The sequence below is a fragment of the Meleagris gallopavo genome, chromosome 3 (assembly GCF_905368555.1).
Source record: "Meleagris gallopavo chromosome 3, MGAL_WU_HG_1.1, whole genome shotgun sequence".
Classification (NCBI taxonomy): domain Eukaryota; kingdom Metazoa; phylum Chordata; class Aves; order Galliformes; family Phasianidae; genus Meleagris; species Meleagris gallopavo.
In genome coordinates this window covers 72,274,302-72,286,631 of record NC_139406.1, presented here as the reverse complement: position 1 = coordinate 72,286,631, position 12,330 = coordinate 72,274,302, and the positions used below count along the sequence as shown (strand labels likewise).

The window sequence follows — 12,330 nt, the reverse complement described above, 5'->3', positions numbered from 1 at the left end:
GCTAAACTACTATTTTTCCTCAATTATGGGATAGTCAAAGCAACAATTATATTTGTTTTGTTCAGATTTTTGGGGATATAATCAGCACTACCAGAAATCAACACAACCTCTCTCTCTATATATATATCTGTATGTTTTGCCAATGCTGAAACACTGGAAACAAGACAAGGACATTGACTAAATATGGTAAATCTCTGGTTTCTCAGCCCCCTAAACTGAGGACTTTCTAATATTTAATCCTGTTTGTAACCTAGGAATACATTTCTTTGAGGTGGTAATCACTTTCAGTCTCTGCTGACTTCTAGAAATCCAGGTCACTCTGCATTTCATGTTTCTCTTCTCCTCAGCACCATGACAAGCATGAAAGTTCCTCCCTCACTGTAACAAGACGAAAGAAAGAAAAAACTTTCTCTTTGACCCAACATCTTCAAATCCTGGGATACATTAAAAGTGAATAGAGCTTTTTTCTCTCTTAAATAAAAGTTATAATTTTTCCCACCATGCCCTTTTTGTTATGCAAATCAGATTGAACCTGGGAATTTGACATCTTGGCACATTGCCCAGTCCTGAAAAAGAAGATATAGAAACATGGATTTTGTCCATGAGATCACAAGGTACATCCTGCACATCAGAATTGTCTCAGCCTCCAGCAAGACAAGCAGCTCTGAGCCAAACTCATATCCGGGCCAAAGTGGATAAATCCAGACAGATCCAAGAAATAGACAAAGTTCTGTCCATGTCCCATATGGTTCTCAGTCCCAAAGGTATGAGTTAGATAGAACACCAGCAGGAAGTGAAACATCCCTTTTAACCAGGAGTCAACACTGGCTCAATGTCCAAGGCAAAAATACTACTACTATTGAGGGCTTCCCGATTCTTTCTCCAAGTGTTGTGGATTTTTTTCCACGCATTTGCAGCGTACGCTGAAATGGAAAGTGAGCAAACTTAGCATGTGTTCTGCCTATTTGGTCACACTTAGGAAAGATAGGTTTGAATTTCCATACACAGAAGGGAAAATGAACCCTCTCTTTCCAACATCCAAAGCCAGGTTTCTAACCACTGTTACGGTACTGCCATCTCAATAAAGAGCCCTTCAGACAGTTAGCTCTGGAAGCAGAGCTTCAGGAAGAACTTGATGGGCACTCTGGAAGCAGAGCTTCAAGAAGAACTTGATGGGCACACAGGGCTGTGGAGTCCAGTATGAAACACTCAACACACATGAAGAGAAGCAGCTTTTAAACCTTCTGCCAGTGTTTCCTACTTTCTTAGCTCATCAGCTCTCATGACTGGTGGCACAAAAAGGAACAGGAGGAATACAGAAAATGGCTGAGAGGATGCAAAAGAAACAGCTTCTTGTGCCTACCTTTGAACAGGTGGAGTCACCCCCTCTTGCTGTCGCACTGACTCTGAAGGACAGAGTTCAGCAGTGCTGTCCTTGGTATCAGCAGGGATCAGCAGTGCCAAGAAGGAAGGGCTCTGTCAAGACTTTACAGACAGCATTTTGAGCACTGAGATGTCTGAAACATACCCCCATGGGAATACGGTGATTTAAACACATACACCAACCACTAAGCTAACACCTAGCACTTTTGGAATCACCCGTACAGTTCCCAGAGCATAGGCAGTAATAATCAGACCAAAAAGCAGCCATCTTACAGCTAATGCTCAGTGTCTCTCTGGCACAACCAAGCATGGCTGATTTGCACGACCTCACTCTGTGCAGCAAAAGCAATACTATGCCAGCAGAATCAGCATTAAACATCTTGTATCAAGTTGCATTATTTTGATTACAAGATGACTCACATTCCCACAGCTTCTTGGCTAAAACAAGAGAAATCAGATATTCCCTGACTGAGGGAAATGGTTCAAATATTTTAAATGCACTGCATGTCAGCCTTCTATCCCTGTTTCTCAAGAAAAGGGTAGAGTGACAATCGCTGGTTAAAGCAGAAGAATCTGGGAATAAATTCCTCAGAAGCAATGAAACAGTGGCTTTAAAAAGCTCAAACATACGATTTTCATGCCACATTCAAGATGAGGTGCGCTTTAGGGCCTACCTGAGCAGCACACCTCCCAGCTCCCAGCCCGCAGAGACTGGGGGCTTCCCTTGGCTTCCCTGTCAGTTTGTGGCCACTCAGCTCTCACAGCAGGAGCCAAGGGCTTACAGGGGGCTGCGGGCATGGCAACCCGCCACAGCTCCCACACAGCGAGATGAGGGCAGAAGAAATCTAAAGAGCCACGAACAATAGGGTAGGTCTTAAGTGAAAAATAAGTAATTTCCTCAAGAGGGTTCCACCACATGTAAGAATCTGTCTGCTCTTCAGAAGAGAGCTGATTACCATCCAGCTTTCTCACACCAATATGTACACCTCTTCAGAAACATGGCCAATCTTGAAGGAAAGAAAAAAGGTAACGAAGAAAGATGACGCTGCATTTCTAGCATCTGACAGTAGAAACCAGCACTGAAAACAATCTTCAATCGTCAGTACAATAAGATGCTTAAAGACAAAGAAAGAAGGATCCAGTTAGCCACTGTGAGCATTGATAAAATGGGTAAAATCTGCATCTTTCTAAAAAAAAAATAAATAAATAAAAGGCAAACCCAGGTGAGTGCAAGTGAGTGCACAACTGAGGAAAGGCAGCAGCAAGGAGACTTTCCAGAATGTGAAAATGTTCACCAAGATTAAATTGCAAGTTCTCTTTACAGGTTCAGTAACACTTGCCTAACACCAAAACACCACTTTATTTTTAGCTTGTTTTTTAGGAAGCCTGGAATAGGAGTGCAGTGGATATAAGGTAAGTTGTAGGTTTTACCTTTGCTGTAAATATTCTACCGAAGCACTAAGTTTCAAACAGACATTATTAATGGTTTCAATTCTATTGCATTTTAGGCAATTTACTTGAGTAAGGCAGAAATACCACCAACAAAACTTACAGCAGCAGTTTCTCAAAGCAATTAAGATTTATTCCAAACATCTTAGATGTGTCACCATTTTATTTTGTCATGTTTTGTAGGACTATGCATTTTTTTCTAAACAAAAAAGCCTATTCATACAATTTGTTTCGTATCAATCAAAAAGCTCACTATCAAGAAAAAAAGTGTACAATTTGTAAGAAAATTATGATATAATGTTGCCCTTTATGTCCTAAATTTATTTCCTTATAAAGGAACATGACAGCATTTGAAGCTGTCCTGGAGTAAGTCTACTGTTATTTATGCAGAACAGAAGAAGATTCTACACAGCAATCCTGAGAAAGCCCCACACTTACATGTACAAAAAGACAGTCCTACAAACTAGTTCATTAGCAAGCAAGATGATGTCTGGGAGCTGAAAAAGACTGCTTTTTGCTGAGCTCTAAAGATCATTCCTGTTCCTGAAGTAGCACATCATGTATGATCTACTCAAAGGCAGCGCACTTTTCAGCAGCAGGTGCCAAGAACTTACCCACACAAGCCTGAGACAGCAAGTAGAAAGGAGGAAAAGGAGGTGGGGAGAAGAAGGACAAACAGACACCAACTGCCATGCTTAGCAAGGGGCTGGCACTTTGCAAGCTCAGCACAAGATTCTACTCCTCTTTTTGACATCTGATTATTTATTTATTTTCCCAGAGTGGAATACTGAGCTTGGCAGGGCAGAGCATGGCAAGAAGAGCAAAAATCACGTCAGCTCAACACCCCACCTAGCAGGGTTTTCTCTGCCCCCACAAGACTCCTCACCCAATAAAAAAGGAACAGCCAGATAAGCCCATATCACAGGATCAAATTGCCCACTACCCTGAGCAGAGGAGCAGAATGTTTGCAAACAAGTTTTCAAGTCAAAGCATGGATTTAAAGGAGGGTCAGGAATCAACTGGAATTTTACAGCTCCATTCAACCAAACCGAACCAAATCAGACTGCACCACAACCATGTCAGGCATAGAAGTACTGGTAAATTAGCACCTTGTCCTGCAGAACCATGCTAGCGGGAATGAAACTTTAGTTTGTCCATTGAGAGAAAATACTGTTAGAGGTATGATAGAGTTTGGAGTTAAAACATAAGCATTACCTTCCGGAGGAGTTGCAACACTGCTCCCAAGTCCCAAAATAGCAATGCTGTGATTCCTTGGTTCCAGCATCATAGCGAACTCTTCTCCTCTTTCCCAGTGAGGTACTTTCACAGGCTCCAGGTGCACATTCTCCAGCCCGTCTTTCTGCAGAGCACTGTACATATACTTGATGGCTGCATCTAGATTTTTTGAACCACTTAGTCTAGGTCCTATGGTATCAGCAAAAACAGCTAATCTTTCATAAGATCTGTTCTGAGCTTTTCCATAAACAGCAAGATCGATAATAGCTTTAGCAATATCATAATAGCCAGCTATCTCATTTCTAATGTCTTCAAATGTTTTTGGGTAATTGCCATCTCTGCTCAAAGACTTGCCAGCATATTGTGGCAGTAAGTTCATGAAAAATATTAAGAATAGGTACTTCATTTTTTCTCTTCTCTACAGATGGCCTGTTGGGAGAGAGAAAAAGAGTATTAAAAGAAAAATTTACACAGTTATCAGCAATAGTCTCTCTTGTTATTTGGATTGGCAGACAAACCAAAATGAAAGGTAGTCAGTTTATCACGAAAATGCTTTCATCAGAACTGCCAGGAAAGCAAAATCAACTTGAGGACACAATTATTGAAAACAAATGAAAAAGATGCACAGACCACTGGACACAACCTTTGTTGTGGTCTTCAGAAATGCTTGTGGAATGCAGCATCTCTTTAAACAATCATATCCTTCACTGAATAAAAACCCTGAACTGCTCCCACCCAATACGAGCTCCATAGCTCCCTTCTGCTGGAAGCAGGATTTGTCAGAAGTGCTGAATTCAATGTTTTCACACAAAACATCTGGACAAAATATTTCTTAAACCATTCATGAATAAAACTGCTTCTTAATCTCTATCTTCATAACCAAGAAAGCACTTTCCCTCATGTTAGAAATACATGAGAGAAATTTAAGTCCAGTGAGCCTACAGAGAAAGTATTAACTTCTTCACTGCACAAACACGTGATTACCAGAGAAACCAAATGTTTTATTAACAAGTTCATCAGTTAAGGAGTGACTTCCTACAGCAGCACTGCAGAGAGGTGCGGTGCCAGAGGTGCTGACTCTGGGTTGAGTACTAAGTAAGCTGGAGTAGTTGCAAAGCTCTTTCATAGAACAGAAAGCATGAGTATCCAAATGAAAAATAGAAAGGCCTTCATTGATATATGCAAAAGGTAATATAATCGCTTCATTTTCCTTTGAAATTAAATTAGGCTGAAATCTGAATAAATATTAGTCTTCAACACTAAACACCCACAAACTAGCACTAAAAAAAAAGGCTCTTAAATCAGCCCTATCCCTGCAGGTATGAAGAGACTTAAAAAATAGTGATGTGACAATTGCTAGTAGACCAAAAAGATTTTGATTCATCACTCCTGCCATTCTCATGGACTTTCAAAGACACACTTTTTCAAAACAAATGAAATTTGCCCCAAAATATAGTAAAACCAAAGCCTAACATTAACCTCTATTCTACAAAAGGTGTTTTACTCGGAAACAATTTCTCTACAAACAACAAATGACTAATAAGTTGGATAACATGGATAAAATACAGGTAAAGCAGATCTGTACAGCGTAAGTATAACCAAAAGCTTTTATCATTAGATTTCCAGGTTATCCCTCTTTGTATTTATTTAGTACCTCTTAAGAGTTATACTCTTGATTTTATAATCATTGACCTTAGGAATTATAGTAATACACTCACTTAGTGGTTTTGATTCATAATGTTATAGGCATACAGAGAGCCAGTGCAAAAGTAGGTGGGAGGCTGTGAGTGCAGAAGTATACACGCATGTATTTGCATACACTATATCCACATATAATACCCATCGTATACAAAAAAAGTTAATTTTTAAAGTATTGCACACAACAGGACCTTTAACTTAAGAGTATAAATTCTCAGTCATTTTGTGGAGTAGGCAAGTTTCACAATAGCCAAGTAACTTTATAAATCAAACTGTCAGAGAGAACCAGAATATTTGTCTAATTTGACCACCAGAGAATGATTGCAGAATATGCCTGAATTAACTCCTACTACCAAAAGCCACAGAGCAAACCATCAGCTGAGCAATTCCTGAGGGAGCAGAAGTGAGGTTACACCAGCTGTGTACCCCTGGAAATGCATGACAACTGTACTGAAGCCTTCCACCGGCTCCACTCTGAATGAGCTAAATTAAGAAATTACATTCCCATCTAGGCTTCTTACAGTGAAGCACAAATAGCTGAACTCATTTTCTCACCATGTTCACTCTGGATCATTTTCCAGCATTTACTAAAAAATAAATAAATAAAAGAAAGCCTTTGAAACAACGAAGACACCTCAACATACAATGAATTCTGACATCACATCTAACATGTCTCCTCTCATTTCCTCTCCTGCCCTCTATTAGCTTCAGTGTATTTATATTTCCACCTAGAAATCTTTGGCTCAGTGCAAGCTTCAGGAACTATTCCTTTCACTTCCCCTCATTCAAGAAACATGTTAAGGAAAACAAGAATCTCAAAAATCCAGATCTAGATTTGGTAGTTTGTACAGTTGCCACTTCTGGTTTGTTTGGTCTTTTTCTCACCTTACTCTTTCGAAGAAGCTTTACCATGTCAGAGATCCTAGGAGGAGAGCATTATCAGCTGCCCTAAAGAGTCTAGTTGTGTGAGTGAAAGCTAAATGCTTATTCTCTCTGTATGTTACTGTAAGAAAGCACTTGTAATTTTGAAGCATAACCTCTGGGAAGTCACGAACATGCATATCACAGAACGGTGAGGTTGGAAGGGATCTCTGGAAGTTCATCTGGTCCAAAAAACCTGAAGAGTTTATATCCAGCCATTGCAGCACTCCGCTCTTCTCCATGATCTCAACAAGGCCAAAGCCCCACAACTGCTCAGAGTTCTCTAATTCCTTGAGTTTATTCCCCACACTGCATGTATTAGCACACAGGCACTTAGAAGCACAGATTGCCAATGGAAGAGGCAGCTGATCCACAGCACCCTTCTGAGAGCTGTGAGCTGACCAGCTCCCAAGAAGGCTGGGAGACCCAGCAGGGATGCATTCGTAAGACACCAGCTTAAATGCCAGCTGTTTTATAATAAGACAGTTTTGTAGAATGAAAACACAGAAAGAAGGAAAGGATTAAATCGCACTGCCAGAATTCACAAATCACCAGAGAAAAAAAAAAAAGACAAATTCCTTGGAGTCACGAAGCCCAGCTTACAGGCTAATCAATGCAAACCACCAGCTTACCTATCATAGGCCTTTGAGGGTCTTTCATAAAGAGCAAGTTCAACAGTAACTTGAGCAATGCGTGAATATTAAACTGTTCTCTTTAGCTATACAAATATTTCCTAAACTTGAGACCATGGCAGTAAAATATTCCTGAGAATATGTGCTGTTTTCCCAAAAGAACAACCTGTGACTTCATCTGCGCACAATAAATCCACGACAAAGATCTCCTCTCTTGCTGTGAGACACGAGGCAAAGGTCTGGCACAAGCTGGAGCTGAAGACTCTGGGGTTATCTCAGGACACTGACAGAGAACTGTAAAAAGCCTGTTAGAGTCTGAGCTACTGTTTATTTGCGGTTATAGTACACAGAGAGCATTGGTGTATTTTTACTGCTATGCTCTGTACTTTCCCCATACTTCTTCCCTTTGGACCAGTTAATTACAAGCTCACAGACATCTCCTGCTAGACACATCAGCTATTTTCTCAGGGCAACCATGCTCGTCCCTTGTTTTTTGCCAGGCTCATCATTCACAAGGGAGCAGGGAAGATAATCTGATTTTTAAAAGAAAACAAATTCTTGCCAAGTGGAGTAAGACAAAACTTAAAAGTTGAGCTTTTGTTTAATTAAGGGCTTGAAAATCTACTAGACAATGCTGATATACTTTAGTTGTTGAAAGGAAAACACAGAAAGAATTTTTAATTACCGTTTAAGACCTCAAGGAGCCCCAACTACTAACTCCATGCACTTTTTTTCAGTGGAGAAATGAAACCAGTTATCACATTCTCCTTAACTAAGAAATGTTTCCTTTGCTCTTTCTAGCCTCATCCAAAACCAGCAGCATCCTTGCTCCAATGACTGCCCCAGAGGATATGAATTTCAGAGCCATGCTTCTTCCCTGAATTTCCCACTGAACATTGAAAACAGACGTTTCCACAGCTTTTTAGGATGCAGCCAGCAGTGTTTCACTATCTGCCACTGCCTGCTGGTAGAGCACACAACTAATTTCAAATCCTGAGCAAAGGCACAAGGATGGAAACATAATACATCTCGCCTTCCTCGAATAGTCCAGCGTAATCCAGTCAATAACTAGAAGCATTCAGAAATAACATCTTGCTGGGTAAAGTAATGCCATACCCTTAGACTGCAATACAGGAATCACTCTGCTGCTAATTCAGAGAAAAGAGCACATCTGTTGTCACAGTCTGCAAGATCAAGTTTGTCATCCCAGTGAGTCAGAAAGTACTGGTTCTTGCACATTTCACTAGCTGGATTCAGCAAGTAAGCATCACTATGCCTGCCAAATTAAAAAAAAAATAATAATAGGATATGCATGCACAAATCTTCAATCCATTTAATTATTCACTGAATGTCTTCAGTAAAACTTCAGAGCAAAATCAGATAGGAAGAAAACACGCTTTCAGGAAGCGCCATCCTTTCTCCAAGTCCTATTAATGCAAATAATTTTGTGGGTCCTCAGTACAAAATAAGCATCTACTAGGTGTAAGAACCTGGGATCCCCCTTGTTCTTCCAGCAGGCAAGGATGATCAACAGAGCATTACAGTTAAGCTTCCTCTAGTTTATTTCTCCATATATGTACATCCTACATGCACAGAAAGGACACAGAAGGGTCACATTCCAGCCAGGCCTATAGCCTCATGCTTTGGGTATTCTAAAAAGTGAAGCTTTCAAGAACATGTACAACCTCTAACTCCCACCTTTCACTTCTCAAAATGAACTTCTAAATGCTGGCACACTAAGCAAAAAGTTGGAAGCACCACAGCTCCTCCCAACATTTTGAGTGGAACAAATAGCCACTCACATATCGGAGACTGCATGTGTATGGCAGATGAACTTGGTCTCTCCAGAGACTCCAGCAGGGCTTAAGGCTCCCGGGGGGAGCTCAGGGGGTTATATAGGTTCCTACCTCTTAGACAGTATAGAAAATCTGAGACAAATTTCATTGCGAAAGTCTGGAGCAAGGAAGAACTGCCCTCAGAGGAGAAGGATCTGTTTATGGAACTGATGAAGTTTGGGCTGGATGAGCAGGCACTGTGGTGGTTGAAAATGGACAGGACAAGCTCAGAGGTCTATAATTACTGGGACAAAGTCTACTTAATGGCCAATAACTAGTGGCATCCCTTAGGAGCCAATATTTGGTCCAATTCTCTTCAACACCTTTATTAATGATCTGGAAGCAGGACAGAGTGCTGCCTTTGTAGCTTTAAGGTGATACAAATTTACGAAGAGTGGCTGATGTAAGAGACAGTTGTACTGCTGCTCAAACTGAGGAGAGAAATGGGCAGACAGGACCTTTATGAAGGTAAACCCTCCAAATGCCTGAATGGAGGGTGCAAGGAGGATGGAGCCAGGCTCTTTTCAGTGATACTGAGTGCCAAGAGAAGAGATACAAATTGAAACGCGTGAAATTCCATCTAAACTCAAGAAAATGCTTCTATACAGTAAGGACGGTCAGGAGCTGGTACAGGTTGTTCAGAGGGGCTATGATGTCTCTGGATGTGGAGATATTCAAAATCTCACTGAGCACAGGTGACCTGGGCAACATGCTGCAGCTAATACTCTGTAAGCAGGTGGGTCTGGACTACAAGAGCTGAAGATGTATCTCCTCTAGTTTAGGTCCGTTATTCAGAATATGAAATGGACCCATAAACACAAGCTTAAAGTAGTGAAAAAAAATCAGGGGAAAAAAAGTTAGAGATGTAAAAGAGAAATAAAAGGCAGGAAAAAGTATTGTCCAGCTCCCATGAGTACTATAAGGGAATAAAATGTACAGCACGTTACCTTCATCGTGCAGACAGTGTAATAAATGCATTTAATAGTAGTTAAGCAGCTACTTTAAAAATGCTTGAACCTATTGTCTGATCCATTTGTCCACAGTTAACTATTTTCTTTGATGTTAAAGGGCAAGATCATTGGGATCTTCATCTTTTCTGGCACCATTATATATAACAGCCTTAGCCCACCTGATCTGTAAACAGCTAACCTTTGTTACAACCATTACAATCATTATAATACAAATTACTTAAATGTAACAGAAGGAAAATTGCGGCAGAAAAGATAATAAAAAAAAAGAAAGTATCTGCTGAGAATTCTATCTCTAGCAATCAGATAACTGAAAGAGGGGCAGAGGGAACAGAAATAAGAGAAACAAGAAGGAAAGCAATGCTTCTGCTTCAGTGTGGCAAAGTTTTCCCAAAATCCCAGCTGAAAATACAGACAAATGGATGCAAAGAGTTCACAAGAGTCCCAGTCATGGGAAATGAGGGAAAGGAAAAACAGTAAATTAAGGATATTAACCACGTAATTTTTAACTTTCTCCTAAATCTGTAAAGTACCTATTGGTTTCCTAACCATGTACCATTTGATTTTCCTCCAAGGAATGTAGGAAACCTTGAAATCACACCGTGATTTTGATAACATTAGAATAGACTGAAAAGCCCCAGGGTAACAAACTCACATGCTGCACAGTGATGTCTGATACAGTTAACAGCATCTGAAAGAAAGTTTGTTGTGACAGCTGTGGAGTAGAATGGCTGGAAGGGTAGGTGGACTTGCAAAGCGAGGAGGAGATTTCTGCCTAAAAATAAAGTCACAGAGCTCTTCCATCACTTAGAAAGATAAGGGAAAAAGAAAACACAACCACTTTATAATCTTGAAGAGTAAAGCAGGAAAGCAGACATTTCTCAGATTGCTCTTCCAGAGTTGTTAAGTACTCTCATCTGAGAGAACATTTTATTCCAAATCAGTTAAAAAATCCTGGCTTTCGGAACACACACATTCAAAATTATCATTTGTGTTACAAAGTCTTTAAAATTAGCTTTTTATGTCTAAAGCTAAGGAAAGGAAGAGTTAACAAAATATGGACAAAAGACTTTGAATATAATACTGAATCTTATCATATTTGACCACAAACTCTAAAACTCCAGAGTAAACATCAAATCCTGAGCTGTTTTACCTTTACTGGCTTCAGAAGAACTACTGTCATTTACTACAATTTAAGATACATCATGAAATCCTTGAAAAGGTAACTACAGCCTCACAATTTACAAGTATGTCCAAGCAGGTAGTGATACTGATTTCATGTCACAATGGGAAGTTTAAAAGAGAGCTAAGGATCAAAACTGAAGAAGCCCAAATATACTTAGAGACACCACAAATGCAGCTCCCCATCTGGCAAAAGAAAACACTTATACACGATTCACACCCTGTGGGAGAAGTACTACAGCTTAACACAGGAGGGAAGCAGTAACAGGAACTGCACTTAACTCTTCCCACACTTCCAAGTCTCAGAATAGCAACAGGTACCTTGCTATAAGCTTACTCAGCAGATGCTGTTCAAGAGGAAGGTAGTAATCTTGAAGAATCACAACATAACCTACACGCAGCTCCCTATCAGTGAAGCTACAGAAACCATTCTGCAACTTCCCTGTGAAGCTGTGGCAGCCAAGACAATTTTTTTTATTATTTTTTTTTTTTTTTTAAGATATCAGCACAGAACAACACCTAGGTCATGCAGCAGCTGATGCTTAACATGCATTCAAAATAGAAACAGTCCTCAAAAAAAGAGTACATTATCTTTTCAGAGGCAAAAGATGAGGATGCAGTGGGATTTTTAGACAAGAGTAACAGAACAGAAACATTCAAAGAAAGACAGCTAGAAAAACAACAGTAAAGAAATTCAGATACAGAAGGATGAAAAAAATATATATATACTCATGCACATTCCTTCCAAGACAAAAACAGTGGCCTCTTATTAATATACGGAATACTTCTTGATTGTGAATGCCCTTTGAACAAACAGACATGTTCACATGGAACTTCTTGCCCTCAGCAAGACATCTTTTGGACTAGACGATCTTATAGGTCGTTTCCAACCCTGTGATTCTATGATCTTACATCCTTTATTTAAATTATTCCTACAGTTCTAATGCTGAATATTTCCCTTCTGCATTTTTATTAAAAGACAAGTAGATTGCACGTGGCCAAAGGATGTAACATATACCAGGACAA

General features: G+C 39.9%; 1 protein-coding gene across 7 annotated transcripts in view; it reads right to left on the bottom strand.

Moving 5' to 3' along the window:
- Positions 1–12,330, bottom strand: part of CPQ (carboxypeptidase Q) — a 160,322-nt gene that overhangs the window by 135,399 nt on the left and 12,593 nt on the right. For all 7 annotated transcript variants that reach the window (XM_085221449.1, XM_085221447.1, XM_010709158.4 and 4 more), the window contains one exon: positions 4,048–4,497. In XM_085221449.1, the coding sequence (XP_085077575.1) occupies positions 4,048–4,474 (427 nt within the window). In that variant the 5' untranslated portion in view covers positions 4,475–4,497. The remainder of the gene's footprint in view (positions 1–4,047; positions 4,498–12,330) is intronic.